At 42.8% G+C, this 13,087-nt stretch overlaps 1 protein-coding gene across 2 annotated transcripts in view; it reads right to left on the bottom strand.

The window, feature by feature from the left end:
• Positions 1 to 13,087, bottom strand: part of KPNB1 (karyopherin subunit beta 1) — a gene marked incomplete at its 3' end in the record, with an annotated part of 33,504 nt that overhangs the window by 13,544 nt on the left and 6,873 nt on the right. For both annotated transcript variants that reach the window (XM_081885585.1, XM_081885586.1), the window contains exons 3-12: positions 11,740 to 11,922; positions 11,175 to 11,375; positions 10,082 to 10,234; positions 8,434 to 8,493; positions 5,304 to 5,393; positions 5,041 to 5,151; positions 3,811 to 3,912; positions 2,498 to 2,722; positions 1,479 to 1,670; positions 972 to 1,102 (exon numbers count right to left, since the gene is read on the bottom strand). In XM_081885585.1, the coding sequence (XP_081741711.1) occupies positions 972 to 1,102; positions 1,479 to 1,670; positions 2,498 to 2,722; positions 3,811 to 3,912; positions 5,041 to 5,151; positions 5,304 to 5,393; positions 8,434 to 8,493; positions 10,082 to 10,234; positions 11,175 to 11,375; positions 11,740 to 11,922 (1,448 nt within the window). The remainder of the gene's footprint in view (positions 1 to 971; positions 1,103 to 1,478; positions 1,671 to 2,497; positions 2,723 to 3,810; positions 3,913 to 5,040; positions 5,152 to 5,303; positions 5,394 to 8,433; positions 8,494 to 10,081; positions 10,235 to 11,174; positions 11,376 to 11,739; positions 11,923 to 13,087) is intronic.

Raw genomic sequence — 13,087 nt, 5'->3', positions numbered from 1 at the left:
GTTAGCTACCTTTCCTCTCTGCCTGAAGTAAAGTTCCCTTTTGGAACTGTGACATTATAAAACTCAAGCTTCAAGGCGCCTATGCCTAGGGCTGCCCACACCCTATGCTAAGAAAACCACAGCTGTAACCAGGATATCCCATTCTGTACCATTTCTGTACCAGGATATCCCATTTTCTATGAGAGAAAAGGAATTTTGCAACCTGCACAATCAATGCATGTTAAACAAACTTGCATGATTTCATATGATTCTGCATATTTTATTATTTTACAGAAAACCCTGCTGCTTCTGCTAGTCATATGTAAGGGCAAAGAGCCAGAGAGGGATGCAGCAGAAACTTATTCAGTCACTCTGACTTCTGAAATTCTGAATACACTGTGCACACGGCATTGTGCATAACTGTGCAACAATGTGCATTTTATGTATATGTGTGTGTATGAACGCCAACTTCTTTTTAGGAAGCTGCATTCTGTGCTTTTCCTGCACTCATGTGGATGCATATGGTTCAACCTCTATGGAAGTTTACTGATATTTTGCCTTAACCAGGTTTTACTAGGCCTACCTTCTCAACAGAAATATCTAAGGAGTTTGAAGCTGTGGGTTAAACCGCAGAGCCTAGGACTTGCTGATCAGAAGGTCAGCGGTTCAAATCCCCACCACGGAGTGAGCTCCCATTGCTTAGTCCCAGCTCCTGCCAACCTAGCAGTTTGAAAGCACGTCAAAATGCAAGTAGATAAATAGGTACCACTCCGGCGGGAATGTAAACGGCATTTCCGTGTGCTGCTCTGGTTTGCCAGAAGCGGCTTAGTCATGCTGGCCACATAACCCAGAAGCTATACGCCGGCTCCCTTGGCCAATAAAGCGAGATGAACGCCGCAACCCCAGAGTCGGTCATGACTGGACCTAATGGTCAGGGGTCCCTTTACCTTTTTACAGAAGGGCAACGGCTCACAGCCTACAGGCTTCATTACCTGTCAGTGGTCTCTAATAGTTTCTGAACTATTAGTTCAAATGATGAGGATAAGCAGTACGTTGCAGGCTCCTCCTGATCATCAGCCACGTCAGCAGCTTCATAAGCAGCTTCTGCCAAACTAGAGAAAGCCTGAAAGACAGCAGATGTCAACAGCTTAGAAGGAGCACACTGTTTCAGGAAAGCATGTTCCGCTAGCAGACAATCGTTTTCATTTGAATCTGACTCCATGCACCTCTCCTTTGCTTCCCTTATCCCCATTATATAAAATCAAATTAAAACAGTAGTCACCACAACTTAGAATCAGCACAAGTTCTAAGTGGTTTCCTGCCCCACTGGCTGAACCAGGTGTGCATTGTACAAAACCTAAACACAAAGTCACTTCCCAATATTGCACCAATAAAAGCAACGCAACCCCACCACTTTGACTCCGCACAGCTGTTGCTTCCCAAATACTAGTCATTTTCTTCTGATGAAGCCTCACCACAGAAAAAGGATTCTGTCTTACCCAGCATACATTGGAGGCCACTCTAGGCTCTGCACCCAAGCCTTCAATTAGACACTGCAACAGTGGAGCGAGGTAAATATCGTTTATGGCTGCTTCCGGGAGCAGCTCGCAGATCCGACCCACAGTCCATGCAGTTGTATCTCTTACTACTACACTGGGGTCCTTCATTAATTCTATTAGGGTAGGCATAGCCTGGAAGAGAAATGGATAATTAAGAAGTCAATACTCTTTATTTTATATTTATATAATGGCTTTTAGATAGTTGGTGAAGGGACATTCTTTCTGATCTTGCGGTGGTAAGGGAACAAGCTGTTCTTCTCTGGCCAATAGGTCATCTTGCCATGGTATTCTTTTTGGGGAGGGATATAAAACTCCCCTGTGGCTCTTGTCCCTCTGGCCGGTGACACACCAGTGTACTATTCCCTCATTTCTACAGTCTCAGGGCAAAAAACATTACCACCTTTTCTACCAAAAATAAAGTCCATACAGTATTTCCTACTGTCAGACATAACTCATGATCTACACAGAAATGCACACAATGTGTAGCTTATTCATGTTCCTCAGGGCCTTTGACTTTTGTAATCTGGTAATTAAAGGGAATCTGAAGCAAATTGTCTTGCTGTTTGTTGATGTCTTGTTTGTTGTTTGTTGACGTCTCATATACAAGAACCAAGGTCTATTGAATTGTTATGCTGATTCTTTTTTTATTATGCCACCTCTGACAAATGTGTTTGGTTTATATTGCTATGATTTGGTCTTTTATGGGTTATTTCAGAATGCATTTGTAAGATTATTGTTTCATTGTAATAAAATGTTTTTTTTTTAAAAAAAAAACACACCACATTTTTACCAGTGACCAAGGACCACATATGGCCCCTATGTATATCCTACTTCACAGAGTGCTGTGAGATGTTTTCTAGTCAAATCTAAGCAACTGGACAAATGGACAAGCCAATGCCAATACTATGTATGCCCTCGTGGCTCCAGCCCCCCCCCCCCGCACTACTGCAACATCTTACCTGAATAACAAGGGGTTTGAGCTGGTTGGGCTCTGGTCCTTCCAAAATGCATCCAAATGCCATGACTGCAGCATCTCTATATCGCCAGTCTGGGTTTTTTATGTGTTCTTTGATGAAGGGCAGAACATGAGGAACAATGTCATCTTCACAACAAGTGGCCAGGAGCATGAGGCAGACCCCGGCAGCTTTGCAGGGGTTCCAGTCATCATCGTCGTCATTCTCATCCTAAGGTGAAAGGGACAACACCCAAGTCAATCTCTGTTGGACTACGTAAGCAAGGCATGACATTTTTGAAACTAGTAGGTAGAATCCAGGCCAAAGCAAACTACAGTCGTACCTTGGCTCCCAAACGTCTTGGTATTCGGACATTTTGGCTCCTGAACACTGCAAACCCTAAAGTGAGTGTTCTGTTTTGCAAACGTTCTGTGAAACCCAAATGTCCAACGGGGCTTCTGCGGCTCCTTATTGGCTGCAGGAGCTTCCTGCAGCCAATCAGAAGCCATGCTTGGGTTTCCGAATGTTTGGAAGTCGAACAGACTTCTGGAACGGATTCTGTTCGACTTCCAAGGTATGGCTGAGTCAATTTCACAAAGCAAAAGAAATGTTGGTTACCACACACATGAAGCAATGTTGACTACTTTCCCAGTAGAAACTGGAAAGCTACTTTATAAACAGAGCACTCTTGTGATAACTGCTCTATACAGTGCAAGTAATATTTTTAATATTACGAAGAAGCTTAATTTGAACCGAAAAGACCCATTGCCTATACACAATGCTCCTGAATCTCCCATGTTGTAGTTTTTAATTAAAAACTCAGATGTAACAGCTTAATATAAAAGAGTAGCATATACTAAGGGACAGCTTCAGGTCAACAAAACTGAAGTATTACTTATGTGTTTGCTAGAAATAAAAAGTTTTCGAGAAGCGCAAGACACCTCCTGGTCCAGCTCTGAGCAGAGTGTTCATTCAAAGAGACTGCCTCCTATTGGATGGAGTGGAGAGCACTCAAGAGTTCTGAGCCTCTATATGGCAACAAGTAGAGGGGGTGAGACATTGCTGATGAGTAGAGTGAATGCAATCTCACCACAGACCAAAGACTGCCATGGCTATTTCAGAGACCTTGTACAATAGCAAGTCATAGGAAAAGGCAGTCCTCTGTAGAATGGGGAACATTATTTTGTTAAGACCACACTATTATTTTCAGGGGAGCAGGATATATTCCAACGCTGTTCCTTCAAACTTACAAGAACTGCTGCCACAGGCCCTTAACCACACTAACAGTGCACAGTGACGCAGGCATACCCATCACTTACCTGTTTGGTCAGTGTCTGCGTGAGAATTGGGACAAGGTACTGAAGTGCACCCTTGGCATAGAATTTGCTGGTGTGCTCCGGTGGCTTTCCTTGCTCTGCTGCCTAAAAACAAAACCCATGCACATTTCCATTAGTTTCAATCATCCATCTGAAATTGGCTTGCTTAATTGAAACTTTAAATGCCACCTGGGCTCTCTGAAGATCACCTAAGCCCAGTTCACATATCATATTAAACCATTGTTTAAAACTAAGAAAACCTGCTCACATCCACCTCACAAACAAAACAAGCCAGAGTCTGGGTTGCCATGTTATCTGGACATGGGCTTATCATTTTCACTGAACAAGTGTTAAGTCAAAACCAAATCTTGGTTGCTGCTTGTAGTTTGGAAGGAAATGTATGATCTGGTCTTGCCCTATAAGTGAGCCTATTCTGGCCAGACGTCATTGTCCGTGTTAACGTGATCCTAGGAAAATCACTAAAAATCTCAAGATGCTCACATTACATTCAATTATATTCCAGTGCTACGGATCTTGATGGTGGGGCAATGTAATAGGACTTTGTGTATCCTCTTGGTGGCTAAAAGTGTGATCTACACTGGAAGGAATAGGTGCCCCCATCTCCAAAATGCTCAGGGGTCAGAGGACTTATTTACTCTTGCAGCATACAAAAAAGCAGTCTTCAGCAGGTGACACAAAGATACCAAGCACCCAGAAATCTGGATCTGCACCTTGAAATATTTGCATGCAGTATATTCCTAGTAGGCACTACCAAAGCCTACCCCCTCCCTCTTCCCCCAAACCTCCTTCCCCCTGCAAGTATTGTTCTGTTTATATTTGCAGGCGGCAACCAATCTGTGCAGGGGTAACATTCTTCATTCTTGGGCACTTTGGCGGGGCAAACATAAGCCCCCCTTGCCCCCCTTTCCGGGTTGCTGCAATGCGCCATGACGTATCAATTGGACACTTGTAGATCACTTATTGCTTGTACTTTAAGGTATAACACTGCACTACAAATGGTTATCTTTATTTTTGGGTCCAGCAATATCCTCTTAAGCAGGACATATGGTAAGCCCTGTCTCCTTCAAAGCTAATAGCACCTCCTGCTCTTAGGAAAGTTCGGTCTCAGCGTTATAGGTCGTCGCATCACTTTAGTCAGAGTGGTGCATGGTGTCTCATCATGGACCGAAGGCTGCTACAGAAAGTTAGAACTGTCACCCCCTGATCACTCACCTCTGACGCCTCAATAGCGAGGTCCATTTCTTCATCACAGACATTTGACCAGAACTCAATTCCTTGTAGAGCTACCTCATCAATGTCACTTTTCATAGCTTCAATTGTGATCTTTGGAGAGAGAGAGAGAGAGAGAGAGAGAGAGAGAGAGAGAGAGAGAGAGAGAAAAGGCAATTGAAATCACTGTTGCTGCTTTACTAAAGCAACGCACCTACAGTAAGTACCTACACTTCCGTTCTTGATTCCCAGGCTTGAATACTCACAGCAAAAAGTGCAGGACCCATATACGTCTCCATGTACTGATAATAGAGGGACATAATCTTCACCAAGTTCTGTAAGGCAGCTACTCGCACCTAAAGGCAAATAAAAAGACAGGACCCATTACCTCCATGGATGCTTTGTGGAAGCAAAAAAAGCTTATTGTTGCACCAGTTAAAGCAGTGGAACATGGATCCCCCAAAAATCTGCAGTTAATACTGCATTGGTTGACCAAGCAGCAATTCATGGTCTGCTTCCCAATTCTAAATGGGGGGGAAAACTACTGGGAGACTGGAACAAAAGGAGGAATGTAAAGCATTTTGCACATTGTACCAGAGAAATAGCCTTCCTATGGTATTTTTAATAAGTGTCATAGTAATGAAAACGTGAGCCTTCCTAGCTATGAAAAATAACCATTGAAGTCGACCATAGTATCACTGCAGTGCATTAAAAGCAGCAATGCCACAAGCTTTGCCATTTTGCCAGGGTTCTTCTCACAGCATTCTGAAAAGGCTTGGAAGAAAGGCAACCTGCCTTACTCTAAAGCACCCATTCTTATGGAATGCCTACACAGCCAAGCTCTTTAAATGCTCGTTTTCTACCATTTTTCAAGACACGATTACTTTGTCACAACCCAGGACGATTTCCCACAAGACTGCTTTGTCACAACACCGGGGAAGAACATTGCCTCAGGGCATCGCTTCAAAATGCCCGTGTGAATCATACTCGGTTATGGACAAATAAGTACAATCATTTGCCAAGCAACAATTTAACGCGTTGAGGATTTGATGCATTGAATCTCTTGGTAAGCTAGTGATCCTGCCAAGCGGCAAGGAGAAATTGATGACTCCCAATTTCCTCCTCCAGACTTCCAACCAGCTGCAGAATTCACCGTTTGGCAGGAAGGAAGCTACCATGTAACAACCACTTGATAACCTATGTGTGCGACCTGTTGGAAGCTGCCTTAAAGATAGATGACTTGATCAAGTAAACAATTAAGAATGCTAGCAGGACTGACTGAATAAGACTTGTAATGGTGAAAATTATACCTTTTTACATATTCTTTAAAAAATTGTAAATCAGAAATGATGAAACGTAATCAGGAAGAAGTACAAAATAAAATAAAATGACAAAATAAAAATTAAAGTAACCATGAGACTGGAGAGGCAGAAGTCAACTAGCTCATATGAGCAAAAATAATGTGAAAATGAAGATGTTTAAATATTGTAAAATGAAAACTTAATAAATATTATAGATATATATAAAGATGACTTGATCAAGTATAGCTTATTTTGTTCCTATGGTGAATTATCAGATGTATTCACCTTATATTTCATAATAATGCTGCAGACAAAGCACCAAAAAGCTTTCCCCAAAGGCAAGGAGTCTTGTGCTAGTGCTCAATGCAGCACATCCCCTCCAGTGGCCTCTTGGAACCAGCAGGGTTGCAGCCTGCATAATTATGGGGCCACATGACCTCCGTATCCGCAGTCTGTTAGGACAATCACCATAACTGAAGTTACGAGAATAGACAAAGGTTCACAATCAGACCCATTCCCAGCAGACAGCCAATCGTGGTAATGAGGCAGCCACATATACTCAGGAGAGATCCAACTGCAAAACCCAACACCGCAACTCACAAGAGGTATGAACCAATGACTTATTAGCTGCCAGAGCTGAAAATGGAAGCATGATCCGGATTACCTGCCACTGCCAAAATAGCAGCACTGCTATTCCACCTACTTACCAGCTTCTGAGCAGCATCTGGCTGTCACAGCTGGAAACAGAATGATGGGCTAGACAGACCTTTGATAGCAACTGGCAAGCATCACCTCTGCAGGTGTAGATCATGTTTGCTTGCAACCGAAACAAAGCTTTGCATCCCTAGCATTATACTTAACTCATTTGTGTTCCTCTCCCCAATTGTTCAATTATGTTGCTAAATCGTATTGCTTCTTGCTGATGAATGGCAAAAATGTCACCTCTTGAAGTCCCCTCGGCTAAAACTGTGGTCTATGCTCTGGCCATCTCCTGCCTTTACATTCCTTTTCTCTGACCTGCCTGCATCAACCCTCCCACCTCTACCCAAAACGCCACTGCTGATATCATTCGTTTCTCCCATTGCTCAGACCACATCAAGCCCCTCCTCAAATCTCTCCAAGCCTTTTAACCCGCATCTCCAACTGCAACCTATCTTAAGGGTGCACAATGGGATTTGCTCACATTAACACTTTGCCTACCCAGATGTCTTTCCCCATCCTTCGGTTGTCTGCGCCACTGTCAATTTAGATTACAAGTTCCTTGGGGACAGATACATGCCTTTTGTTTTGTGTACACAACTCTAAAGCACCACATATATTGATTATCTTGATTAAAGGACAATTAAAAACAGGATTATTTAAAACAAAAAAAATTCCTTCCAGTAGCACCTTAAAGACCAACTAAGTTAGTTCTTGGTATGAGCTTTCGTGTGCATGCACACTTCTTCAGATACCAAAGTGTGCATGCACACGAAAGCTCATACCAAGAACTAACTTAGTTGGTCTTTAAGGTGCTACTGGAAGGAATTTTTTTTGTTTTGACTATGGCAGACCAACACGGCTACCTATCTGTAACTAGGATTATTTAAAGACATTTCTCATGCTCGTTTTGGAGAAAAAAGTATGCTCTGACTAGTTCCATAATAGCAGGACCAGGGCTAGAAACTGAGATATGAAAGCTAGGAGCTAAATGGCACCTTAAACCTAGGTTATAGGGGCAACAACAGAGTGTCTAGGCATGCTTTTTTATAACAAGAATACAAAGTTGAAAATGAATGAACGGCAGCTAAAATATTATGTTCATTTTTCACATGATCTAGTCCTACCCCTGCCCACCCCCCTAATATTCTTAAGAGGGTCTCTTCTCCAGTCTTCAGAGAGTAGCTGAAAGTGGGCAGGCAGAAAAAGGTCCTCTTTTCCTTCCACTCTGCAGTGTTAATCTGAAATCTTAGGCGTGGTACTGCGCCCATAGCTCAGAAACTGCTCATGCTAATGAAATTCCCTGTCGCAAAATGCACCTAGAGCAGTGGGAGTTTTGAACACTGACCAGAACTACTATCAGTTACTATTGACAACAGTTTAGGACTTAACTTACCCTTGTATCCGGACACTGTGTTGCTTCACAGACTACTTGCATAATAAAGTGCCTTTCAGACTGGAAATAGGGAGAGAGAAGAGAGAAACACAGATGATTAGGACTGGAAGTTTCAAAGCTGCCTGGCAATAAAGTATTTTGTTTCCAAAATAAAACAGTGTACTACAACACTGACAATTTCAGTTTTTCTTGCCAGCTGTGGTTCACAATATATGGGCAACCCAGCAGTGAAGCATGGACAATGGTCAGAAAAGGCTCAAACTCTTGCATGCTTAGGGCATAAATTATTGCCTCTTCCTAACGACAGCTTTGACAAACAGGTCAGCCACTATTGTCACCTATACGCAATATGCTTATACAAAAAGAAAGCTGAGGGTATCATGATCAAATATGTTTTGACTTGTGTTCATTTAAGTCAAGGACCAGATTAAAAAACTGCAGGATATAAAGCAAATCAGGGTTTCATCACTCTGCTTTCCACGTGAAAAGGTAGCCTCCGACATTTGGTCATTCTGGTTTCTTTTCCCAGTAATTATTTGAGTTTTTTAATATAATAGGCTAGAAATAAGTTTTTTAAAACTAAGACTTGTTAAAAACAGGACTTCTCATTTTCACAAAATAGAAAAGGGTTAGACTACTAAGTACCAACTGACTCTGCAAGATTTAAAAAACCCCAATTGTCTTCCTAGAACACTGCAGTTATTTCTATTTTTTAAGCGGCTAATTAAGTAGTTTAATTCTTAATCTTTACGTTTTCTGGTAAAGTTAGATACCAAAAGGTAAGGAAGATTACTTCAGCAATTATTCCTCAGGTGTAGAAAACTGAAATAAATGATTTGTACCCATACGGAGAGGTTCTCTCGTTCTTTCCGAAAGCCTCTACATTGAAGAGGCAAGGATTACAGATCTGCATTTAGGCTACCTGAGAGCTTCCTTCCATGCCTCAACCAATTAAAAGGGGGGAAACCCTAAAACCTAGCCCCTGCAATCACCATTCCAGAGACAGCTTTAATGGTTTCCAAAGGCTCAGGACAGGGATGACATTGCCTGTACTGACTGATAAGCTGGTCTGCACTACTTTTCCAAAAATGCTAAAACATAGCTCTTGCCTGAAATACACTGGCAATGCCTGAGAAATAGTTATGAAGCAAATTCAGACAAAGGAATTCACCCACAGGCAGTATCACACCCCAAGATGGAGAAGAACACACAAACTAGGCTTCAGAGCACAGACTGCTTAGGAAGCAAATTGCAGGCCCTGCATACCCAAGAGACTGCTTTGCTCCCTATGTACTGAAGTGATCTCCATCAAGGGCATGGAAGGAGGTGCTAGCTTACAAGCTGCAAAACTCTTTTACAGAGTTCCTAGAGTGCCTCCTAGAGTGCATATCAGTTAAAATTCACAGGATTATTTGAGAGTTACAATTTTAGTTGATTTAGTATTCACTCTTCACCACTGCAATAGGATTATGCTTCTCATAACTGGCTGCTAACACATAAATCCAAGTCTCAGCAGAAATGGGAATGCATCAAAACTCAGAGTGGTGCATGGTTTCTCATCACGGACCATGGATTTATTTCTCATGTCCCATTAGTTTCCCTCTTTAGCCACACTCACTCTCCACCGCACTAACATCTGACCACTTACCTCTTTGTCAAAATTTGCTTTGGTGAATTCCAAAGAGTTAAGGAGTGCATTGGTAGCCGCTAGCTTCACATTATTACTTGGCTCTTCTTTCCTCATGCCCTGGATAATGGCTGTCAATATCTCATTAGACTTGTCCTGAAGCTGTTCTGGATCCTAAAAACAGGAATCAAAATAAGCAAAAAATGTCAAGAGGAGATTCTTTGCCAGATCACAACCAGCATGGAGGTATCTCGCAGAACAGCTAAGCACCCAATTCACTTACGACTTCTAACCTACAGGGACAGATGTTCCATGCAAGTACAGAATATATGCATGCCTCTTTCTCCATAACAAATGCATCTAGTTACTTTGGGTCAGCAGCATGCCTGATCTTGTAGGGAACACAAGCGAAAGTCCTCAAACATTTAGGTTCCCAGAACAGAGCATTTTTTCCTTGAAGAACAGTGGCGCAGCAGAGGAAAAGGAACAAGAAGAAATTTGTGGCAAGAGGACCAGTGCAACAGAAGAGAAGAGTTTGGATTTGATATCCCGCCTTTCACTCCCCTTCAGGAGTCTCAAAGCGGCTAACATTCTCCTTTCCCTTCCTCCCCCACAACAAACACTCTGTGAGGTGAGTGGGGCTGAGAGACTTCAAAGAAGTGTGACTGGCCCAAGTCACCCAGCAGCTGCATGTGGAAGAGCGGAGACGTGAACCCGGTTCCCCAGATTACAAGACTACCACTCTTAACCACTACACCACACTGGCTCTAGCAGTAGGCATGGTGGTGATGGAAGTGAAGAAGAAAAAAAGAAATGAGAACCCCACCCCCCACAGCAGTCTTCCCTCTGTTGGCACACATTCACATCTACACACACTTTCTGTAAGAGCTTTCCTTCATGAAATTGTAGAACACAGATACCACGTTCAACAGATTAGTTTTTACCTTGGTGTGACAAAGTGGCAGACACACAACATAACTGATTTGGGGGATGAGCCCACCGAGTGGCAGTTCAGATTCAAATTAAGCCACTAAAGAGCAGAGGAGCAGAGCAGGAGCAGGTGCAGGGGGGGAAAGCAGCAGATTTTAGCACAGCAGACTCAGTAGGCACTTACAATATCTTGACAAATGTAGCCGATGGCCTCCAATGTCGACTCTTTCATATGTTCTGTGCTGTGCTGATTTGTAACATTGGCTACCAGCTGCGGAATAAGTTCAGGCCACTGATTCATGGGGATCTCTGCACAGGCGATGCCAGCAACGCACTGTGATGCTGAGCTGGGCCTGTAGGTTTCTGTACCCAAGGTCTGCAAAACCTGTAAGGAGATGGGAAAGGAACAAGAGATGAGGGCGCCACACTTGGAATACTGTTGGTACAAGGACAGAGGGGACTTTCAGCTATATTACTAGATCACACAGAACTTCTGGGCATGGGACTTTCAATTTTATTATAGGATCCCAGAGGTCACCGTAAGAAATCTCTTTAAGCTGAGAAAACAATCTCACACGCCAGAGACCAAACAGATTCTTTGACTTGAAATAAACAAGAGAAAAGTAAACTGAGAAGCAAGGTCTCAAAACACAGATGTAGATGCATGATCTGCATTCACTATAGAATAACAGGGTGGTTGAACAAACACAACTGGGAAGAAAAGCAAAAATGCTGTAATTTTTACGTACATAATTCTTGACTTCTCGACGAGCATTGGCATCGATTGCAAGCCATCTCTGCTGGTGCTGGGCCTTAACATCAGGGTCTTTAGATGTCAGAGAGTTCTTGATCTGCAAACCAGCTGCAACTCTGGCAACCTGGCTGTTCCCTGGGTTTGCCAGCACTCTGGACAGTTCCACAAGGAAAGTGGGCTGGCCAAAAAAAGAGAGGTAAATACAATTCAGTAACTGAAGCTAGCTTGCATCTTTCCTTGAGTGAAGCAATAGTTACGCCTCATCTCTAACCTTTGCATGAATGAGATAGCATTTACAGTTGAATTTAAGGGTCAAAAACCAGAATGGAAGAATCTTACCTTTCCCAAGCTGAAAGTACATACACACCTCAATATGTAATATAATACATGTTTAGTCCTTCTTAGTAGTGATTTATATAACTGTGAAACGAATAGTGCAAGCAACCTCTGGTTACTCCTACCTTATAGATTAAGAACTGACACACAGCAACCTGCTGAAAGTCAGTCAATGATTCCATGCTCAAGCTCATACTGTATTTGAATATATCTCTCAAGTGTCATACTCTATTGCATGGAAATTTATTTTCTGATTTCACCATTGCTGAGATAGTATGTATGACCATTGAGCCAAAATGGAACAATCCTCATTTCACTCCACCCTAGTAGGGCCAACATTTTAAGGCGGCTTGTTGCAGCATTCAGACACTGCTGTCTATTCCACTTCTTGATACTACCTGAAACAAGTTGCTACATTCTGCTATATGGCAGAACCATCCCAATTCCAGTTCTCTCCTTGAGTTGCTAAGCAGATTCTTTTAGGACTAGACTACTAAAACTCAACCCAAATATGCAGAATTTCCTACAAGGTTGTACAACAGGATTGTAACAGGGTTGCAGGAGAAGGTGGGCATAAGCCGTTTACATCAGGGATGGGGAACTGGAGCTATCCATCACCTGAAGTCACAATGCAGTCAGGTGACCTCTTTTTGCCCGTGCAATGTGAATTTAAACCATGCTGGCAAAAGCACTGTGCTTTCCAAGTTCCGATGAGCCTGCAAAGCAGTGTGCTCAGGTATTGCAGGTGTCACCAATCAGCAGATGGTCAGTGCTTGCACTCCACCTTCCAGTCCAGCTACATCTTTACCTGCCCCACACCGATTCAGAGCAAATGGGTGTGGCTTGGCCATAACAGCCTTGCAGAACAAATGGGGAGGCCTGACAGACCTAGGCAGGAAGTTCCCCACCCCTGGGTCTGCATAGTAGATAGCAACTAAGCAAATCCACAATTACTTCTTAATACTCATGATACAGAGTCAAAATTTATACCCTCAAGTCAGTATAAT

Source organism: Podarcis melisellensis, assembly GCF_964234715.1.
Source record: "Podarcis melisellensis genome assembly, chromosome: 13".
NCBI classification, from domain to species: Eukaryota; Metazoa; Chordata; class Lepidosauria; order Squamata; family Lacertidae; genus Podarcis; species Podarcis melisellensis.
Note: the sequence above shows the minus strand (reverse complement) of the source record. Positions and strands in the feature narration are given on the sequence as shown.